General features: G+C 43.5%; 2 protein-coding genes and 1 long non-coding RNA gene across 4 annotated transcripts in view; 1 reads left to right on the top strand and 2 right to left on the bottom strand.

Annotated features, from left to right (window-relative positions):
* Positions 1-4953: 4953 nt before the first annotated feature.
* On the bottom strand, positions 4954-7306 carry LOC145455902 (sestrin-1-like). The gene has a single exon (XM_080333931.1). The coding sequence runs from the start codon at positions 7170-7172 to the stop codon at positions 5334-5336; it is 1839 nt and encodes a 612-aa protein (XP_080190057.1). The 5' UTR covers positions 7173-7306; the 3' UTR covers positions 4954-5333.
* A 358-nt stretch (positions 7307-7664) lies between these two features.
* LOC145455903 (uncharacterized) lies at positions 7665-11267 on the top strand. Its single transcript, XR_013920461.1, has 2 exons — positions 7665-8599; positions 8681-11267. It is a non-coding gene; the product is annotated as an uncharacterized LOC145455903 (long non-coding RNA).
* A 1729-nt stretch (positions 11268-12996) lies between these two features.
* Positions 12997-22537, bottom strand: part of LOC145455901 (putative E3 ubiquitin-protein ligase HECTD2) — a 52195-nt gene continuing 42654 nt past the window's right edge. For both annotated transcript variants that reach the window (XM_080333929.1, XM_080333930.1), the window contains exon 19: positions 12997-22053. In XM_080333929.1, the coding sequence (XP_080190055.1) occupies positions 21933-22053 (121 nt within the window). In that variant the 3' untranslated portion in view covers positions 12997-21932. The remainder of the gene's footprint in view (positions 22054-22537) is intronic.

Here is a 22537-nt window from a genome sequence, read left to right as displayed (position 1 = left end):
TCTGGCGTTAGCCCTGCGTATGCGTTGTGATGAATACAAAATATTTAACTGTCAACGCGGACGTTGTAATTTGGTTTATTACTGTGGATGTGATGGATAATATAATCTTTTTTCAATGTACTCAGAATTGCTATGCGGGCAGGATAAAATCGTCTGGCGGGGCGTATATTTGACATCCTTGGCCTAGTTCAATAGAGTGTGTTAACACACCTCGCATAGGTCAAATACGTGAATATGACGTCATAAGTGGTGGAAACGCGAGTAACTTTATAGGTGGTACGCGAGCACTGCATAAAACCTCAAAATGGTACGTGGGTGGAAAAAGGTTGGGAACCACTGTACTAGAGCAAGGGTGGCCAATCGTTTTGCTATATTCACGGCCGCATTTCGATTACTCATATGGCCTACGGCCGCATTCGAGGACATAGTCGTAATGAGCTAACTAGACGCAAAATACCCATGCTAAACTGTTCATTTCCGGTGAACCACGGACTATTCTACTTTTTCATATCATATTGCTATACGCACCGAAATGGCTAGATAGTGGTCACTGGTCATATTATAAGTAAGTACTAGGATCTGTTATGGTCGCACGAAGCGCGAGCATTTTCTCCGATTCACGAATGAATTTCGTCATTGATATACGTAGTCTCACATATCACCAATGTTCCTATAAGCTGCGCACGTGCGCAATGCTGACACGGTCTCTGCGCACAGAAAATCTAAGCTGCGCACAAAAAATCCGAAGGGATGGCCTTTTTTAGTCGTTACGCACTGTTGTTCAAGGGACCGCGCAATGAGTTGGTGAGTGCGCGCAGACTCGTGAAAAATTAGAGGGAACATTGCATATCACTATCAAATATTCATCTGTTCTCAGCTAATGCGATTAGATTCGTCGGCAGAGTTGGTGGAGGGAGTGTTTTCAAAAAGTTACGGCAAGACATAAATGATGATCGAGGCATCTTCGGGTAGGCCAATTGTTATGAATCGTCACTTAATAGTCACTGCGTGTTGTTATTTCTTGACCTCCCATCAGGATTGTCGGTACAGTCGAGAGATATTGGAATCTCCCAAACGTACCAGAAACAAATTTCATTAGTGAGGAGCGCACGATTCCAAGTTGGTATTTCTATATTTGGTGCATCAATTTCCTCCGCTGTTCACATCTGTACTGTGAGGCTCAAATTGCAAAGGACGCTACGACCATGGTAAAATGGTAAAATGAAGTCGCATTGAATCGCGCATGGCGCGAAGAAAATTTCAAGATTAAATAAAATATATCACAAACTCTGGAGTCAATTCGTGAATTCAATTTACATTAGGGGGTTACCATATTTTGGAAATCTGAAAAGAGGACATTTTTTCAGAATTTTCAGACTTGCAAAACCGGAAGACAATTCTCAAAAAATGGTAAATCTTTCCTCTTTGTGGTAGGTTGATTAAAAATAGGTCAGCTTTCTCGCTCAGCCCCAAAAATAGTTTTTTCCTTCACATTATCAGGTGGTTGGCTAAAAAAGGTCAACTTTCCAATCAGCTCCAGAAATACCCGCCGGGGCCTCATTTCGGTGCTGATTTACGGCATGTCACTCGAATTTCGCTATTAATATGAACCAAAATCCTCAAAAAAGTGGACAAAACGGCGTCCTTCGAGGACACTTTCAAAAAAGAGGACAAATCCTCTTAGAAGAGAGGACGTATCGTAACCCTAATTTACATGTCGACTGCCGACAACACTTACTAATTAAATAACGGCCGCAAAAATTTCGTTCTTCGGCCGTAGAGAGGTCACCCCTGTACTAGAGAGTGACATTCTGATGGCTTTGTTCGTAATTAAATATGTTTATGGTCGTATTCATGTGATTTTAAGGTAGTTTGTGCTGAGTCGAGGTAAAATCGACTTGCCCAGAGAGACATAGGCTAATTCCGTGCCGATCGAGGCCGTGGATTAACTTACGCGCCAACTCACATAATATTCTTCTCTTCGACAATATCTAGAAATGAAGCGCTTTGGAGTAGGACCAAGCACCTTGTCGAGCTATCTGGCTCATTCCCCACTATTACCAGACGTAGCCTACTACGAGTTTAATGAGGTGCACGAAAACACCAGGCAACAGCGATACCTGGCCATCCACTAAATTATTGAATCGAATCGTCACCGGAGACAGCTTGAACTTTAAGTCAAATCTGACACGTTTCCGGGTCTAATCTTACCTCACGAAGTTCTGCATCAGTTTAAAAGTTGGCGTTTTATTTATTTTACCAATGGACAAGCCTTCATCCTCTTGCACCTTTAAATTAAGGTATAAAATCCTAATATACCTCGTGAACCGGCAGAAAAGTCGTCACGGACTGGCGGTTGAGAACCACTGGTCTAAGTGTCTATAGACTTTTCGTATTTCATCATTTTTGTTGGTAGGGGGCGCTAAAAAGCCATGCCCAGAGGAATATTCAGACTTCCGCCGCAAAGAGGGTAGCCTAATCCGTATCCGACTGCCATGTCGAATCTCGCTCATTGTCAGATCCGTTTCCTGCCTAACCCGTCGGAAATTCCACTCAAGATCTCAGACTGAAAATAGGATGGAACAAATATGATTCCGACACTGCCCAAGCGTCCATTGTCCAAGGACTTGAGAGATGGTTCAACTACAACGCGGCTGAACCCGAAATCCCAAAAATTCCTCTAATCTTGGTACGAGACGGGTAGTTCGATGCGTTACTATCAATTAGGCTACAACTGAGGTTAAAAATTATGTTTCGTTTTAATGATTCGCTGAAAACCTAAATATGTTTATTGAATCATGCCAGTCTTTTCTGTAGAACTTTGTACGTACACCTACGTCCTACAGCCCGCGCGCTATAACGGGACGTATATTTTATCAACACCACAAAACGGTAGATGTGGGAAGACGATTGCCGACACGTGACTTCGCTTTGCGACCCACGACGACTCCACGGGTCTATCGAGACAAGTGCTTCTTTGGAGCGGCTCTGCAAATTTCCTAACTAAAAGAAACATGATAGCGCTCCTATTCATGTGAGTCGGTAGACAATACGAATGAAGTGTGGTAACAGCTGATATAGGACGTAACCAAAATCCTCTTGGCGAAATTATTACGTCTGTATCGATGAAGTACTAAGACGATGTGACAGGGAAATGTAAGTATAATTCAAACACGTAAAGGCTGGGTATATACAACGCAAGATAATATGCCGGTGGTTCGAATTCGGGCGTGAATGGTAACGTGAACGAATAGATTGGCTAACTAGCAAATCAATATCATGATCAATTATTATCAACGCTCATTGCCCATGACAGTTGGGCAATCGGTCATCTTGCGATATTTGAAATGAAAATGATATAAGACCACGTGATCCTAGCGGAAGTGTCTACACTTACCAATTACATAGGCCTACTTGCCAGCCAAAAGTTCTATAATGGAACAGACTCAATATAGGCCGAGCATATTTATTGGTCATAAGCTCATAGCCTCATAGCCATGCCCAATGCCATCTTTATTGGTCATAACTCATAGCCATGCCCAATGATGCCCATATCCCTTCTTGAGAACGCATCGTAATCATCCTATGTTCTGTTTCATCATACATACCATGAATTGAAAAGTAACGCATTCGTCGAAGTTCAAAAGATATGCAGCAAACATGTATCCACTCCGGAGTCCGGAGAGATTTCGTCAACATGAAATGCGGTTTCGAGTAAGGTTTGATTGTTGACATCAAATACTGTCGAATGTACCACGCACCCGTGGTACCTTTGCTACCTGTGTGATGTCGACATTGTCATCATGATTCTCATCGGAGGTGAGTCACGGTGCAAGTTTCTCCCCTATTCGTTGCTCAATTGAGCTTGTACTGTGCGTATAACTCCACAAAGACGTGGCAAAAGCCATGGAACTACCAACAAGAGCGAATTTTGCGACAGCTATCGAGAGAAAGGAAGCGTGAAGTAATTTGAGCGCTCCGCACTTTCTATGCTTTGCTGTGCGGCAATCCCTGACAAGTGTCTGCTTGTACGGCTGCTCGCAAAGCTTCCGGCAGCCGGCCGACTGGCGTAACTGCAGTCGCAATAAAATTGAATTCTTCGATCCCCGAGACTTATAGGCGCCGGATAACGCTGTTCGCATTTATCAATATGTACCTTCTAGAAATGCGCGGTTCGTTGACATTGTTTCGCATTGCGACAACAAAACGACTCAATTTCAGTTAAACAGTAGTGCAATCTGGCGTCACGGCGAACGCACTTGCGTGTTATATACAATGCCAATCCAACTTTACAGTGACAGTAAAATCACAAGGATGATAGCGTATGTCCTCCGAACTCCAATGGCTGTTTTGATACCACACCTTCAGAAATGGCTAGTTCTTTGTCAAGCCACGTGAACTCTATCGCCATTCGTTCTAGTTAAGACTGACCTACAACCAGTGGTGGCCTTACGAACGGGGGGGGGGGGGGGGGGGGGGCTGGGCGAGACTTACCGGGGGGGGGCCCTATAAGTATCTAACCGTAACTTCCGCCCCCCAGACCCCCCTTTTCCCGCGGTAAGGTTTAGCTGCTGGATTCGGCTATGTCTATTATTGTATGTGTCCAAGGATAGATTGCATCAAGACTAAGTAATTCTACCGCATGCAGAGACGTGATGATCATCGGGATACGGGACTTTTTTAACTAATGCAGAGATTTGATGATGATGGACACATCCCAACGAAATCATATTCTTGCTTGGTACACGGATTTCCATGTTTATTCGTTATTATCCTTAAAAAAAGCGCATAACCCGAATAGGGGGGGCCCCCTTCGACCGCCCACCACAAAAGCCACCACTGCCTACAACGGAGCTGCATAATTCATTGTCTAATTACGAGCGTTTTGCGCGGATTTGCCAGCCAACTAAATCGATTCCTGGGATATAAACAACACGTACTTTACAAAAGGTGTTCGGTTTTGTAGCAGGTTTATTATCGAGAATAAGAAAACTAGAGAGTTTCATTGCTTGAAAGGCAATGCCAGAGTACACAAATCACAGTACAATTAAGTATACAAGTATTACAAAGTGGTTTCGCCAAGCAAACGATGAGTAACAGCAGTAGAAAAACTAGACACTGCCCGACTCCTGGATTCATGACAAAATCTTGCCTAAAACACTCAGCACTGGAAACCTCAATAATATTTCGGAAAACAACAGGTATCAGCAGCTCTTTGGGCTGACATTTCCTAGACAGGTATACCAAAGATAAACGAGAACAGTGTTAAAATGTCAAGAATTTAGCATTTTGATGCCGATAAATAGGGTATTCGCTAAACATAGTAAAACAATTCATTTTATATATTCAGTTACCGCACGCAGGGCATATAATAACTCAACCTGAAACCGTCCCTCTAACAAAACGATATTCACGTGTACTTTCTCGGAATGGCGAAAGTGCCTCCAAAATTCATCATAGATTTGCTTAGTTGTACATTCTGGGTAACATGATGCGGTTTTAATAAAATTTTTCAATGATCTTTCTAATAGCTCGTTAACTTCACCATAATTGTAATCGTCAAACATGATTCCGCAAGTGCAATGTATGTACATCCAGATGGCGCGGCGCAGTTTGGAGGTGTCAACGTGCTCCTTGGTGGCAAGAGTATTATAAGTCATATTGTAAGCGGTATGGAATTTCGAGTCGAGCATGTCACCGACAGGATGGTAATACGTATTCACCAATGAATACGCATGATCCTGCCAGTTGAAGTCCATTGCTTTGAATGTGGGGATTTCGTTACTGTCACTGCGTTTTGCAAACTCTTCGTAACTAAACTCGGCATCGTCAATGTATTTTAGACAGTATGACTTATCAGTTTTGTTGTTGTCATACATATTTTCGCCAAGATTGTGGCTGTATGCTTCTAGTTTCTGTGACTCAAACAGTCGGGATAATTCTTCTTTGGTCATGATTTCAGAGTCGTTCTCATCGATTTGTCGCATCTTTTGCATCAAGGCCTCAATATCGTTGTCGTTTCCTTGTTCATTACCATCGTTTGAAGAATTATCACCGTCGAAATCGAAACTCGGAGGCGATCGGTTGCCATTTGGGCTTATTGCACAATCGTAGAAATTGGACTTCACATGGTCCAATTCAAGGTTGACGCCTGTGCCGTGGCAAAATATGGACAAACTATGAAAATGACAGAGCAGAATAATGGCTTGCACAAGTTCGGATTGAGACCATTGCCAGCCATTCCCTCCTTTGCAGAGTCTTTCGATATGTGTTTCGTTGACAAGCCACGGTCGATGGGCAAGTAACTTATTCAAGTCCGACAGCGCTCTTAATTTGGGACAGGCATGTTTGATACCACACAGCCATTGCGGGTCGCCTCCAGCTACCACAAAGTCCGTTTCCATCAAGCGCACTAAATATTTGCATTTATGCCGGGCGGCGGCAAGAATACCAATGTAGCTTCTGTAGCAGTAAGGCAAGGCACCGTCGCTTTTGAGAAGATGCATGTTCACGGCAAGAAATTCCTTCAAATACTGAGGATGCATGCCCATTACTAAAACCATATGTTCAAGTCTGCAAGTCTGTGCGTAACTCTCGACATATAAGGAGGATATTTCTTCGTCATCCGTATCGACAGGTGGAATATGGCTATGCGGAATAAAAGAGCTTGGCTCTTTCACCAAAGCTTTTGGCACGTTAATACCGCTCTGTTTCAAATACATCAGAGTTTCTTTACACCCCAACCGCACGTCCTCGTATGGACACCACATGCTGAGTCTCAAAAATGATCCTAATAGATGATTCAATACTTGCTTCGGAGTCCCGAATGTACCGAGGTCGCCGCTTGGGTTTCGCGAGTTGCTTGCCGTTAAGACACATGATTTTTGTTGGCCGTTTGAAGCGTTGGCGTTTTCAAGGCTTATTCCATTCTTTTGTTTCAAAAACTCGACCAAACTCCAAATATCCTCTCGTAGAGTATCCAAAGCGGTTTCTCGTGTCGCTCGATCGGTGCTGGTTAGCAGAATGAATTGTCTTTGGGTGTCTTCGTACGTCGGTAGAAAAGATGACGCGCCGACGTCAGATATTTCATCATCTTCCGCTACGCCGGCAGGCATCATGACGGTACGTGATATGTCACTCCCGACCGTATTGCAGAACGTGACACACGACATTTATACAGTAGTTCTATTATTGAAGTACACCCGGCTAGCAATATCTGGCAATCAATAAAGAGTATATGTTATATTACAAGTACGCTGCATGCCCGCTGTCGGCCGCACGCCGCCATTTCCTTTGTCGAATAACATGTTTGCAGGCAGAGCCAGCGAATTTGTTGACCGACAGTAACACTGGAAGAGAAAAGAAGAGAGGAAGGCAAACGAGCGGAAGCCCAGCTGTACTTTTCCTGCCACGCGCCGCTGGTTTCAGTGCTTAAAATGAGAAAGAAACAACCCCGCTTGGCTTCTGATCAGCTGTTGGGATTTTGCAGTAAGACTCCAAAATCAGAATATGCTTCTAACAAATTTACGTAGGAGCGTTAGTCATATTGACCGCTCATTCAGAACTTTCGATGTGACGTTTCATCGAAAAAAGCGCATAGCCGCGCGCCGATACATTATACAGAATTGCATCATCCGCAGCAATCCGTGTGATGCAATATCAAGACGTCACAGCACCACAAAAATGTAGTCAGTATGCGGCAGAGAGGTAATTTTCCAAAACCTACTTGAGTTATGTTCTAAAGTTGATAGTTCCCATTCGCTATGTGATAAAATCTCAGAATTGACTATCTACGTATTTACATTTTACATTATTCGGCTATTCCCGATAACATCGATTCGTCACTGTTAACCGCGGAGAGATTTAACTAAAATCCTCAGAGGTATTTTCGAATCAGTATAGCGGAAAGCAACGTTAGCCGAATGCTGTCTAAGTACAATAGTACATGCCCTTCGGTCATACTATAGGCATCGCGGTCGTGCAATCGCGGGAGATTAAAAAAATGCTGACCCGCAAAAAAACGCACTTTTCACTCCCCGCCGAGATGAATAATGCAACGACTGCTTGACCCAGTAATTACACATCGAGTTGTGAGCCGAAGACTTCAAAATCTGAGATCAAAACCGCATTGCGAAATAACCAATGGGCTGTATTTTACAATTGCGTCGGCAATGCCCCGTAATCCTCTGTGGTAGCTCACAAACTGAGAGGAGACAGTTACAAGTGTGAGGTTCACCGTGCTCGAAAATCTTGAAACCCCTCTCCAGTTAGCAACAGCTGATCGATTTTTGGAACATTTAGAAGAGCTATTTCCCCTAACGACGCAGCGTAAACGCACTCCAAAGGTCATTCAAGTGCTTTGAAGATCGCGAATAAGCCGGCGGCGAGCCGGCGTTGAAATATAAAGAACAAAATGTTGACTCAGACTGATGGGTATTGAACGGGCTCCAGGTCCAGACATATCAGACACTGTGTTATTTCGCAATCGTACCGATACCATTGCGACATCTCGAGATGGCCGGTAGCGATCGAACAGAGTTAGTTGAGTAATAGTCCGGCCTATCCAGGCGTGTCGAGGCACGTTGAAACACGTGAGAAGGTATTTTGGAAACAAAAATTGTGGCTGTTGTAGCCCTGTGGCGTAATACTTTCCTTACGATTCACTTTTTTTTGTTTCTAGAGAATCAAATGCGACGCCACGCTCACAGAAATTACGGGAAAACTGGAAACCAATTCTCGGAGAGTTGTTATTTATCGGCACTGCCACTGTACAGAGCGTGACGTACTGCCGCTGCGATCACGATGGCAAGCCGTGCAATAGCATTGGTGAGAGCATGCCCGGCGCACATGCCCGGCGAGTATCCTTCCCTGTTCAATAGCAATGAGTTGTTTTGGAGCAGCGAAATTTTCGAGTGGGATTTGCCTGCTTTTGTGTACCGGCAAAATACATAAGTGAGCCTCGTGTGACGTATCGGCAATCATTCTCCAACATAAACAAGCTCGACGGCGAGGCGATATCATACCAAAATCTCGGCAATGATAAGTGCTTCTTACCTAGGAATTCGACACGCTCGCATTTCGTCAAAATTACATTACACCTATGCAGTGCAGATAGTACGCATATGCAATGTAATCGTACGAAAATTAGCAGCACTGCATATCATATTCCCCGGTGAATGGGAGAGGACACATTGTTATCAGGGATGAAATTTGGGATGGGAAATACAAGATTTGACGGTGGAGAAATTCTGCGGGGACGCAGTGAAAACGAATTGCATTTTTTTTTGGGGGAGGGGGGCGAAGACGCCTTTTATTCCCTCCTCGATAAGTCCATTGAGATAACCGAAGTAATACCTTTGACGGTTGTCAAGTGCAAAGAGTGACTTTCCAAAAGTAGTTGCACAATAGTCACAACTTAGTTAGACGTTACTATCTTTTGGAATATATATGTGGCGATGAGTCATTTGTTGTTATTCGTGAATCTGCAGGTACCAGAACCCTATCCAAAATTACAAGACGGATTACATCGGATGGACGTTTGCCAGAATGGGCTGGGATTTTGAGAAGAATACCGTATCGGTAGTGGTATAGGGAAGGAAGATTTCGCAAATTCTGCAAACCTATCCACAATCCCCTTTTCACTGGACGGAATTTCGAGAGAAACAACTGATCTGACTTCGACAGTCAAAGCGGAAGTAGACTACAATGTGTATAAGTAACGTATGCAGTGAAAAGCACTTGAATATTTACGGCCATATTTACGCTTTAAGACTTACAAGACCTTTCTGACACATTTTCGCAGTGCAGTGCATATGTTTCGCGTTACAAAAAGTTGTTTCAGCGAAATACGCGAATCACAAATTACCGACAAAGTGAACGCGTCTCGTTACTAGTTAGTAGCCCTTCCTCGAACTCCCACTGTACTAATTGCTCGAAGTTGTGTACATAAAAATCTCGACATCGCTTCCGAGCTGAATTTCTCAGTTTCCGACCATACCCCGGGGCCATCACAACAAAATACAAATATGTTTTGCCAACGGCACTGCAAATAATCGAGTTGAACGGTCTGAACGTTAACCCACTCTGCTACAGAGTGATAAAATGTCGGGAAATTAATACATTGTAAGTTATTAAGCGACAGAGGCTAATAAATAATACTCCCAGCGCGACTGAGGGAAAACTGAGAGGCCACAGTGTTAGATCAACGGGCTTACTTTCAAATGAAGTAATTTAGGCGATAGATACATATATGTTGGCTGGAGTGTAATAGCCATCCGCTATGCTGTATACGTATTAGGGAATTTATGGGATAATCTGCGATATAAAACAGGCACGAAGTTGCACTGCGTAATGAACTGTTCACAATTTGTCCGAATCGGACAAAGAAACATTTCAACGTGAAGTGATTGCGATTGCTCAGGATCAAGCCTCGACTTGATTGTGCCGCAGCCTTGCCTCGGGGCCAGTGACCTCGAAATCGTGCATATCTTACGTCAGGTAAACACTAACAGTCGACGACAAAACTTACGTAGCTTCTGTACTGTTTGCGAGGAATCGCAACTTTTTGTAATGCAACAGAATCACTGAGACGCACAGCATAAATTTTTGTGCTGGGAGATATCAGCCGTCCTACAGAAGTCAAGACACAAATCACGATTAGAGAGGCCGGATGTAACAAAATCAATAAGCATACTACCCCAATGTACATCGTGAATGGGAATAAATAGTGGCACGTAACATTAACATGAATACCGAACAAAAAGCACACGTTAGATACCCAGGAGAAATTAACCTGTTAGAAATGGGCCATTCGCTGTGAACTCCCATTAACGAGCTATTTATTCCCATGAACCCAAACGAGTTTGCGCACGATCGAGTGGCGGGCGTGACGAAATGACAGCGATAGGAAATAGCAGGAAAGCAATTACGATTGTCGTGACAGGATTTATGATTCAATGATCAATCAACATTAGGGTGTGCTGTTCGAGGAGAAATTAGTTCTATATTTTCGTATCGTAATTGCAATACGGGAAAACATGTCAAAGATATTCAGTAATGCCCGAGGCATTTTGTGATCCAATTCATTGTTATGTAATCTATTTTTCGCAGAAGTGATGGTATTAATTTCGGGTGCGAAACTAGATAAAATAAAGGTTTAGTAGGAAGAACCATGCCTCGCGCCACGATTCAAAACGGCCATAAACGGCTTTCCGCAATGAAGTGACGTCACTACGTCGTGACAAACGAAAGTGACGCAACAATAAGAAATAAGATGACCCGATAACAAGCAATGGTGGCTTTTGTTACGTGACTTACTTCCGCTCACACACATCTCTACCGTTAAATGCACTCTGAATTTGCTGTCGAAAGCGCCAATTACACAGACAACATCACTTCAGCACTGCAATGAGACAAATCGCAATCCCGATCAATGCCAACATCTACGTAATATGTCCGACACAGCTTTTACACCGCTGTATTGCCTGAAAATTTGTCGCAGCACAATGAATGAAACTGCAGCTGGGGAAAAACCTCTGGTATGAAGGCGTGAGTAACAAATCAATGACCTTGCAATAAAATCAATATTCTCAGACCTATACTAATCTTAATCACAAACATAATGCTGACTTCCCGTCAGAAAGACAAATTCCCGCGGGACATTGTAATGTAAGATTTTTATAGCCAAGAGTAACATGTCAGCGCGAAAATTTGGGTCATGGCGGCTTGCACTTCAGATAAAATACTGTTAACTAATGCACTACGAAACGCCGGCGATAAGTCTTCATTAAGCGGAATGGAATCAAGGCCGTAGTCTTGTGTTTGCTTTAGAGCCCTTTTGAGAAAGACAGATAACGAACGACTTCTTTGATAATGTTACCACCGGGCCACATAATTGGGGTCGACTTCTTGATGCGCTATACACGTGACTGCATCCTGGCCTCAATTCTGCGTCTGCCAAGCTCGCTTAAAGAATGAAATCGATACGCGGTGAGTTGCAAGTTATGTGAGATTACGAGCGTGGTAGCATGACGACGGCATTTCGTATTTTTTCACCAGCAACGTACAGCCTCAAGGTATGTAGCCTTGCAGGACGATGTGAAAATCCTGCGGCAAAAGATAAGATTTGGAGTTAACATTACCAGTGAGTCGAATAGACCATTCTCAAACAATTGAAACTCGATACGGGCTGTCGTGATTTAAATCTATCTTACGACAAGAGATCGAAAGCACCCCACTCGAGAGATAGTGATGCTCGCTTGATGTTATGAGGTTACACTTCAAGTCCAGTAAATACATGAAACTTTCCATTTGCTCTTCAACTTACCATTGTGACGTCAATAGTAGCAGAAGTTGAGTGTGAATGATAATAACACTTTCGCCCTACTAATCTACTCTGCATTTTGATAGAGCCTCCGCACAACAGGATAGTGAGCTTGCGACTGCCTTATATTTTGCTGGCGAATCCCTATTAACCTATGGTATAATCTCATAAGAACTGAGGTAAACGAAATCGCTTCTTGCATAGCGCAATTGTAGCGCCGGGATGGTGTTTGACATTTCGAGCGAAGTGGCGAGATCTTGAGGCCTCTCTCGAATCCAGTGACCGAACGTAACGTCGAGAAAGTCTGAATAACATTTCACAAAAACAGCTCAAGGAGGTGGTTCTATGCTGCAATTCTATGGACTTGCGACGCTGCGCTCGCTCGCTATGGCGGAAAATGTAAAATCGGATAGGCGTGTACCAAATACATTCATGTCATCGGATAAGAAAACCTCCAAATCAATTGCATAACCCAACACAGCGCAGTGTGCAATCTCACGAAATTTCTTCTGTTTACGTATTCACCCTGTGACGTCGTTTGTGATGTCATAAAGAATGCGGAAAGTAAAGCGTCCAATAGCGTTGGTCGACACGCCATCAAAACAACGTACTTAAACACGCCCCTTGTAAGTCTCCAGCAAGCTAGCAAAATACTGAAAACAGCCATCCCGTAGTGCAGGAAAATATGCCCATTTATTACACACAGTGTACAGCACTCGGAAAAGGTCCAGGCACACATCAAATACATTACGAAAATATGCTAATCCAGATTGAACTACGATAACATGCGATAGAGATCAACAATATATCACATCATTTTGAAACAAAATTGGGTAAATCGCAAGTAACGTGTATGACTTGGGTTTTTATACTGGCGGAATTATGAGAATTGTGGCTCAACTAAACCAATGGCCATTTAGTAAGTTGCTCAGCCTGTGTGGGCCGATTGTCAGTCGTCAAACTTCTAGGTAAAGTGAATGTCTTCAATCCAAATTGAAATATGCTGTGCTATCTCTGATTGCCCTGAAAAATCGGGGGCAAGCCAAATAAAAAGCTTGCATGTCATCACATACGATTGGTTATTAGCTTTTTAAAGTCACTAAATATGTCAGCGTGCGGTCCGCAGATAATTGGCAGACCAATAAAAGTTGGCTGGCAACAAACGTACGTGCTGCAGCGCAGTCATGACGAAATACATATCTATCATTTTCCCAGAAGTCAGTTTCGTAATTACAGGTCAGCGATCACACTGTTCAATGATCAGTGATCACGTTATAATGGCTCTGCCATAGTCCGCGAAATTATTTCAGGGTCAGAGGTTACATTAGAATATCTGGAATCCATCGATCACGACGCGCGATAACATAATCTGTGATAAATCATTGCGCGAACATCCCATATGTAACGAGGAATCGGAACCGGTCGGACAGATTGCATTGCTATTCAAGAGCTGTTATCGCGGGTGTGACAAATCTGTCAGAAGTGGATGGACAGCGGGTACAGCCGCAACGATGGGTCGCAGCTACAACGATGGGTTGCAAAAGCTTGGAAAGAAAGAAGAAGTATAACAAAAATAGAGCTCAGTTCGTATCAAACTGAACTAGATGGAAAACTAATTCAAAATCAGAGTTATTCTCATAAGCATGACAATTGACGGTGGCAAGTGTCTGTACAGTGTACACAAATCTTGGCTTGTTTCGCACTTTACAGTTCTCATGTAGAATTTTCAGGAAAACAAGAAATTCAGCTAGATCAAAATTAGAGCAAGGAAACATTGTGGACATATGAGCATGAGCAATTGAGCATATCACAAATTGGATTCGAATTAGAATTAGAGAATATAAACATTTCACAAATTAGATAAGCGACAACCGGCATTTCGCTATAATTAGTGTAATTTTAACACACAACTAGAATAATCTAGTTGCGCGAATAAGTTACTTTATATTAGGACCAAAATCAATTCCTATTTTTGAGCATTTTCGTAATTTCGGCACGACAGAACCAAAGTCATAAATCAATATATAGCAATATATGCTGCACTGCACTGTGAGCAGATACGGTGTACACTAGGGCTCTTCAAAAATGACTTTTTTTCTCAAATCGCACTGGCTACTTCATAAAATTGTTATGTTAAAATTGTGTAGGCTTAAATTAGGTAACCTAACAATTTTATCAAGTAGCCAGTGCGATTTGAGAAAAAAAGTCATTTTTGAAGAGCCCTAGTGTACACTGTACACTCTACAGTGTACCATGGTCATGAGTGTACCTGTCCGGTGTACACTTGTGACATTGCCAAGCACGGCCGAATTGTGCGATTGGAGTGCAAATATGGTATTCAACGTGACAGAGCATGAGATGGCGCGATCGAGGTAAACAATTACTAAAAAGTTGGCAGTTTGCCTGGAATTACGGCAACACGGCCATGAAGTGTGGCGCGAGTGCTCGAGCAATGACAATATTTTGACATGCGCGTCGGTTATGACGTTTACGAGTGGAATCCATCCGAGTAGGCGCGGCGTTTGCAATCCGCGCGGAATTATGTAATGCAGCAAGGTTTGCAAACGTTATCAATTCGGGAAATGTTTTGGACTATAGGTTGTCAGAATAATGGGAAGACAGGTAATCTACGTAAAGGCCGGTTTATAGTGTCAGTGTACACACCGGATCAGAAACGAGCGTATCACTGAAGATTGCTTTAGCTTCAAAGTCCAAACACAAGTATCCAATAGTGTTCCAGAGTGGCGTATTTCCAATATCATAATCATATTGAATTCTTAAACGAACAGAGATATTCCTTTCTGTCGATGCGAGTCATAAAACATCGTCACAGTTGCGCGCGGTAATAACCTGATAAGAAACCAGGCGATTTAATAACCCCGGCTGATCAGTCAAACCGTGACGGATCAACGCAACCAATAAAACGTCATCCGCGCAATGAGCTTATCCAGGCCAGATCGAGTCATCGCACATCTCACAAGATGACGGCGTCGGGCTTATATTCCGGAATTTCATCGTCTGGATTACGCTGGTCACTGCGTTTGCGTGCGAGTTAAAGTCGACTTCTCCAGGCCTTAATTAGCAAACCTTTCATTGGATCGCAAGACTCGCTCCAGTCAACATCCAGGGCTGGTCACTGGTCACTTGGTAACTCAGTAACGAGTTACTTCTACTTTTGGGATTACTCGGGCAGGCATTGGCTACCTCCACCTCTACTTAACATTTTGTGGGAGAAAAGATAGTCACTTTTTACACTTTGGAATATGAGAGTAGAAAGCAGTCTTGTGACATGTTTGCGTAACTTTCGGGAGTGCAGTTGTTACAGGAACGGCGTGAAATAGTCCCTGTATCACGGTTACTGAATATATGGTCGAAGATTGTACCTGTTTGCGGAACCTCCAATCAACTGCTAAAAGTATGGGACCTATTGACGAAATCTACTCTTTGAAACTACTTTTCGGACCTTTCGATTTTTACTCCCACTGGTAATCAAGTAGAAATTGACGGTGTTAGTTCTACTTGAGTAGCATGTCTTACTAAATTACCCATCCCTGGAGAAACATAAGTGCGGTGCGTAAGCCCGTAAAATCCGAGTTATTGCTCAATTAGATTAGAATCGAATAGCATCTTGTTCCCATCCCGAATGATGTAATCCGAATATCGAATCGGCGGAGTATCTTGGTTCCGATACGGTGCCGAAAATACATTGCGCTGTTCGGTGTTTAAGTTGTTTTTCTATACGAGGAGCGAATTCGGCTAATTGCGCTTAAAGGGTTCGCGTCGGTATTGAGAAATAGCGCTAAATCTCACCGGAATACCACGATAATAAATAATTTGTGGATGACCGATTCGGATAACGGTTCGGTAATTCTGTACGGAACGGCAGCAACAACAACAACAGTTTGCGTTATCGACAGCGTGCGAAACAACCTTGAAACAATCACAGCGGCTTCTAAAGGCGACCAGTGATAAAATACTTCCACATTTTCAGATTAATCAAGTATAGGTTTCGCCTATAAGCACCAATTGCTCAAGTTGCTATGCTTTTAGACTGCATCATTTTCCACTAAAGTGTTTGACGCAAAACTGTTTACTTTATACGCCTTGGCTATTGTAAAGTGGAAAGAAATTTTGTGATCGATTTGTATCGGTCTTGTTAGAGAGATTATCATATCAACTCGCCGAAATCGTCCCTGTGTGATGGCAGCAAAATATATTTTTTAAAATTGCTCCATCTGTAGTGTCATCAGTGATTTTGCACCGTCGCGAATGTGTATCAAGTTATTCCGAAAGTAGTCAAATCCGGTTTACGACTAAAGCACGGGACACTTTCGAAATCGGCTTGTATCGTGTATTCCTACCGACAATCCAGTACAAAAAGGTAGTCGTCGGGTGCAGCAAGGGAAATGATGTCCAAACAGTCATTTACGGAGCAAAATCGATCGCCATTACGTAGATTCGCAACCGCCTCGCGAAACGCCGACACACAGAACATTCCGATCATTATAACACGAACCGCACACCTGACAGTGCGATAACAATAGGTTTTCGTGGGCAAATCACACAGTCACGTTTCAAAAATTAATCCCTCCGCCGGCAATACGCAGTCGCCGTAACCCGCCGACGGGTAAATTTACAACAGCGAAGGCGTCAGTTCAAAGCCGGTTTATCCGCGAGCGCTACCGAATTCTAGGGCGACTACCCATGCGATACGCCTAAAAAATGCTACAGGTATTTTCTACACTACACTACGCCGCCACGGTCCTATGAATTCAAAGGTATCGCTTATTATAAAGGCAAGGTTGAGAGTCGCGCAATGAAAACATGTTTTCACTGTCGCTGGTCGAAATGCGTTCGTAACGCACTAAGGCAACAGCGATCCACCCGCGCCGTTTCGACAATACTGTGAAGACACACCCGTAATACATTTATCATCCCGACAAAACAACCCAGAGGTGCGCGTCGAGAGCTAAGGAGAAGAACGCGCCTATGGAGGAGATAAGATGGGTAGCGATTCGCTGACGTAGCGTAAGGCGTCACAGCGACTTGAACCGATAAACAAGACTAAGAATAGGGCGATCGATATCGGAAATAGAATAACAGAAGACTGCGGGTCGTACCGGGACCGCTTAAATCCGATCAATTAAAATTTACGATAGCGGTGCGCCGGCTACAAGACAAATAACTGGCGACGGGTCTGACGCATTTGGCAATCAACATATGCCTCTGTTTTGATGTGACGTCATAAAGCGATGTACCGTGAAAACGCCTGCAGAAGACTAGTTTCAAAAATCACGCAAGTTTTTTTTTGATCAAAGCCGACCATTTCGCACCAAATTTTCGCCAACGTTGGGGTCTCCACCAAAGCACCCTGAGTCCAAATTTCCGACAGATTGCAGTTATGGGTGTTTCACTGATTTTACAATTCGAGGTGTAATCAGTAGGGCGATTTTTTTGACAAGTCAAAAAAAATCAAAATTTTGTAAAAATTGAGCGTTAGGTCAAAATTAGGTTTTCAAGTTCAAAAAAGGTCAAAATTTTGATTTTTTAGATCAAAATTTTCCTTTTTTTGTAAAAAATCATACCCGCGCGCCTATATTCGACGGGGTAAAAACCATTTGCGCGTTAAAATTGGCTTGCGGTATTCAGTTTAAAATCAGCCAACACCACAATTTCGCTATGTACTCAGACGAGAGCAGCGCGGGTCGTGCGGAAAACGAAAGACACATAAATTTTTATCAGTGTGACGTGACAATATCCGAAACGTAAATTCATGACAGATTGCCTGTGCCGGCGTTTAGCTTACACTCGACTCAGTAACGAAGCAACACGCATCGATGCATCTGAACCACTGACGCAAACGGCACGCACCGCCGTTAAAAACTCACAAAACAGCCAACCGGGTGTTTATTTACCCAAGCGATTCGCGAATTTATCAACCGAGCGAAGATTAATAACACCGGGTGCATCATATCGAGCTAACATATTCATTCGGCGGTCGCGCCGCTTTCAATTAAACACCGGCGTTATCATTCGGGCTGTAGCAATAGTATCAAATCGAAGGCACTCCCGCAGAAGCAAACATGAAGCTTTACACTTCGCATTTGTGGCTGTCAAACAAACACCCCATTCACCTCTCAAACTCAACAACGCGCTGGAAATAGCACGCTGTCGAGCAAACAGCATCCGGAGCCGGAGATGGAAAAGATAATTACCTCCATCGTGCCGACACTAGTGCGACTTTCGTTATTGGCCTAATTTCCGGTTGTTAACACGGAAATTGTTAGCGGGATGCCGTGCCAACGAGGCCGTCAAAATGTGTGAAAACTGGCGCTACCCTTTGTACAATGTACACTGTACAGTTAACGTGACTGACTAGCAGGAAGTGCGCGGTGATTACAGACGAGATTGGATCTGATTAATCAGTACATCTGCCCGTGTACCAGATGTCGCACCTTGGATACCAACCGCGCACAAAGACAAACAGGCCAGGTCTACACAGTCGGCAAACACGCGTTCCGATTCACTTGGTGTAGCGATATGACGCACGGATCACCGCAATGTCCCTAATTTCCAATGGAGATTCTAAAACACCCATAGGATTGTCAAATACCCTTAACTTTGGGTCCCCTGGAGGCCACGAACTAGTTTCAAGGGGTCCATGAAAGGCCAATGTTGAAATTACAACAATAAATTCTGCATTGTCCATATAAGGGCAGTCGCTGTTTTACCATTTGTCGTTATTTTGTGTTATATTCTGTTATATTCACGTGATTAGGGGAAAGTGATGAAATTTTCCTAGTTATCAGCTTCCTAAATACAGCGGTTATGGGGTCCACGCAACCACCCAAAAGGGTTCGCGCTTAAAAAGTGTTACACATCCAGTATATAGATTTTGAAGTCGGAGTAACATGTCACAGTGACGAGCAGTACACAGGACAAATAGCGATAACGGATAGAACATATATCCGAAGAGGTACAAGAACACGGCTAACCGTAATGTAACAATACTGATGCTATGTGTACATGAAGTCAGTACGCAAACAAGAAATGCATTGAAATCAATCGAAAGAAAATATTACGGCACAAAGAGATTGACCGCTATGGGTTAGAACAGTGTTCAAGTGATAATATCTCCGTTCGGAGCGTATATGAGAGTCGAAATAAGCCTACGGCAACATTAAGGGCTTGTTTACGTGGTTAGATTACTCGCCACTCAACGCGTGCGGGGCCATTTTTCGCTGTAAAGGAGTTGTATTTCATTGCCTGTCACCGCTAAGTTTCCCGATACCTAACATCAGATCTTTCAAAGACCCATACGGGGCACATGACATCACGCGCATGCGCATATCGACAAGGTAAAAATCAAAACGAATTGAAGTATAATAGAACATTACGTCAACCGCATTATGCCAACAGAGACACTGGAACGCGAGTCTGTACATTGTACAATGTACATTATTGAAAAAAATAGTAACCATTAAGCTTATACGCCAATCAACAAGGCCGCAAAAGAATGCGCTACGTAATATAGTAAACATTCCCTTATTTGAAATTGGGAGCGGTACCGTAAATATATGTACCGTCCCAATTACACGGTGCGGCAATCAACACGCTAATAGCACATATTCATCGGCGGGTAGTTGTGTCGTAATTACGGAGAATTGATTCAAAAAAGATACGAAAAGTCAGCGAGGTCGAAACGTTACCAAATTTCATAATAGTTTAACGCAGCGGGCACTCCAACCACAACTCGCATACAAAACTTGAGGGCTCGGCGGCTATTAGGAGATTAGCAGTATTTTACGCCGATATAATAATTTCCAAATATCAGCACAATTCATGGGTTCGTTGACCTTTTCCTAGAAATCGCATAGTAGGCAAGGGGCAACGGACGCGGTCTGTTCGAGGTTGGTCGTCACTTTCGCAGCACAACTGCGAATCAACCGCCACCAAGAAGCGTTTGAACTGAGTGCGAACGTACCAGTTATTTAACAGTAATAACGGCCAGCGAATCAAAATCAGCCTGATCAAATACAAGCGGCCTCGTAAACGCGGATTTTGATTTGCATGCGCCGTTGCTCGTAACACTTAACTTAAAGAAATACAAAGCCAGTTATATAGTAATTTGGGCAGCTAGTTGGTCGATTCGAGGCATCAATTGGAGCGTGAGGTCGTGTAAGTTCATTGCGTGCGCGCGGTTGCGTGTTAATAGTCTTACTTCAACTCTGTCGGCTGGTAGGCCTACAAAACCTGTACGATGATTGATTTTATACACCGTACCTCCACACCATATGCGCGACTGCGCGTATTAAAATTTAACCAACCCGATATTCTATCGCAGAGAGAGGGTTTGTGTTGAATTAACGCAAGATACCAATAGTGGGTTTACAATCTAACTGTAACACTATCGCGTTTAAAGTCAGCATAGGCGATCAGAACTAAAATAGCAACAAGCAATCAATCTAAACTGGAAGATTACGGTAAGAGCATTCCGGCGTTTTTTCGCAGGATAATTGACAGAATAGGGGCCGGTTCGCAGCGCAAACGTCGGCGGCACACACTGATCACCAACAGGTGCTGGGTGATTGGTAAATCAATGTGCGTCTGGGCCGCAGAGCAAACAGTGCTACGTTCTGCGTAGCGACGGAATAATCGAATCAAAAACAAGGTCGGCGAACTTCAAACAGGAAATGCGCAAATAAAAGTGCTGTATGAATCAAAGAGTAACATTACGAAAACAAGAAATGTCACAATACAGTATCTGTGCGAATCGTGGAACTACAAAAACAGCGATTAGTAGACGCGTCTGTTGGAGTTTAAAAAAACCCTGGTCGTTTAATACTGAGCTAACGCAGGCAAGTAAATAAAGTATAGGTAGTGTAAATACGGCAAGTTTTGTACTGAACGGTCCGATGGACTGTGTTTTAAAGAAGATGGCGCGGTGAGTAAAACTGTGTTTTTCGAGTTACATAACGCACGGCACGAAAATACTGTCACACATTCACAGAATAAAAATAACAGTGTGCAAAGACATACTCCGGGCCGGTGGTGGACCAAGGCCCGAGTACCATAGACGAGCGTGGGTTTGGGTTTGATGATTCTGGTTTGATTTTATCAAATACGTATTTTAGGACTTGGACTTGAAATTTTTAACCGTTTTCAATTCTCACAAGACTTTTGAACAAATTTCAGCCATCACCGGGTTTGAACTCGGGTTTAGACATGATACCAACGACTTGAACTAGGATTTGCATCTAAAATCCGGAATAAGATCTGAAAATATTGAACCCGCTCATCTTCCTAGTACCGAGGTAAGGGATTTCCCAATTTCTCGCGCCGCAGACAGCCCCAACATCACTCGGCGTCAGTAAAGGTCAACCCCCGGCGCAGTGTCAAGCCCGCGTAACCACCCGGCTCGAACAGGCGTCGAAAATCAAACGCCCGTTATCTGTCTACGAATGCGCGCGCGCCTCGCGGGAGACTGACCTCGGCGGCGAACACAGTTCATACGGGCCGACCGCGGGTCTCCCTTTGTTACGTATATCGGGCGTTATCGCCGGGCGGCGGGAGTCCCGGATGTTGGCAGATAGCGGTTTTCTACGGCGGATCACTCCAAGCCGAAGCCTTCTGCGTTGCTGACGGCTATAATCAGTTTTTGCTCTAGCTGCGTTCTGCTCCCGTAAGGCGGCAACAGCAGCTGGTTGAAGCAAGTGTGGGCCATCGGCAGCCTGCAAAAGAGCATCGAAACAACTGTTATCAGTGGTGAATTTGACGTTACCACTATAATAACAAGGAATATTGCAATACATCAATATGATGTTAATACATCGGAAAATGAATGTTTTACTGAATATGAGCGTAAATTGTGATATACGGCAACCTATTACGTATTAATGTAGAAATACGTCGTTACTGACCACTTCTACCTATAGCGGTGGCGAGATCAGAGAGGGCGGTATCACGTTGTTTCCCAAAATATTAGTTTAGCTCTGTGACGTCATATTTTCTCTTTACGTCACAGTGTTTTTACTACGTCGACTCTACGCTGCTTTTCGTATTAGTCAGTTGAGTAAGCTCTGCGCTGACTAATTGATCATACTTCAGTTGTGTGGAGTGGAGTGTGCAGTGTTCATTAAATTTTGCATAAACGGTTTTCACCGAGCGGTAACTAGCGACAAATATAGTGATATCGACAGAACAACAGTAGCATTA

This window comes from Botryllus schlosseri, chromosome 14 (genome assembly GCF_051294905.1).
Source record: "Botryllus schlosseri isolate E-star chromosome 14, Bs_hap1, whole genome shotgun sequence".
Taxonomy (NCBI): Eukaryota; Metazoa; Chordata; class Ascidiacea; order Stolidobranchia; family Styelidae; genus Botryllus; species Botryllus schlosseri.
The sequence above is the reverse complement of the archived record's forward strand: the minus strand, read 5'-3'. Positions and strand labels throughout refer to the sequence as shown.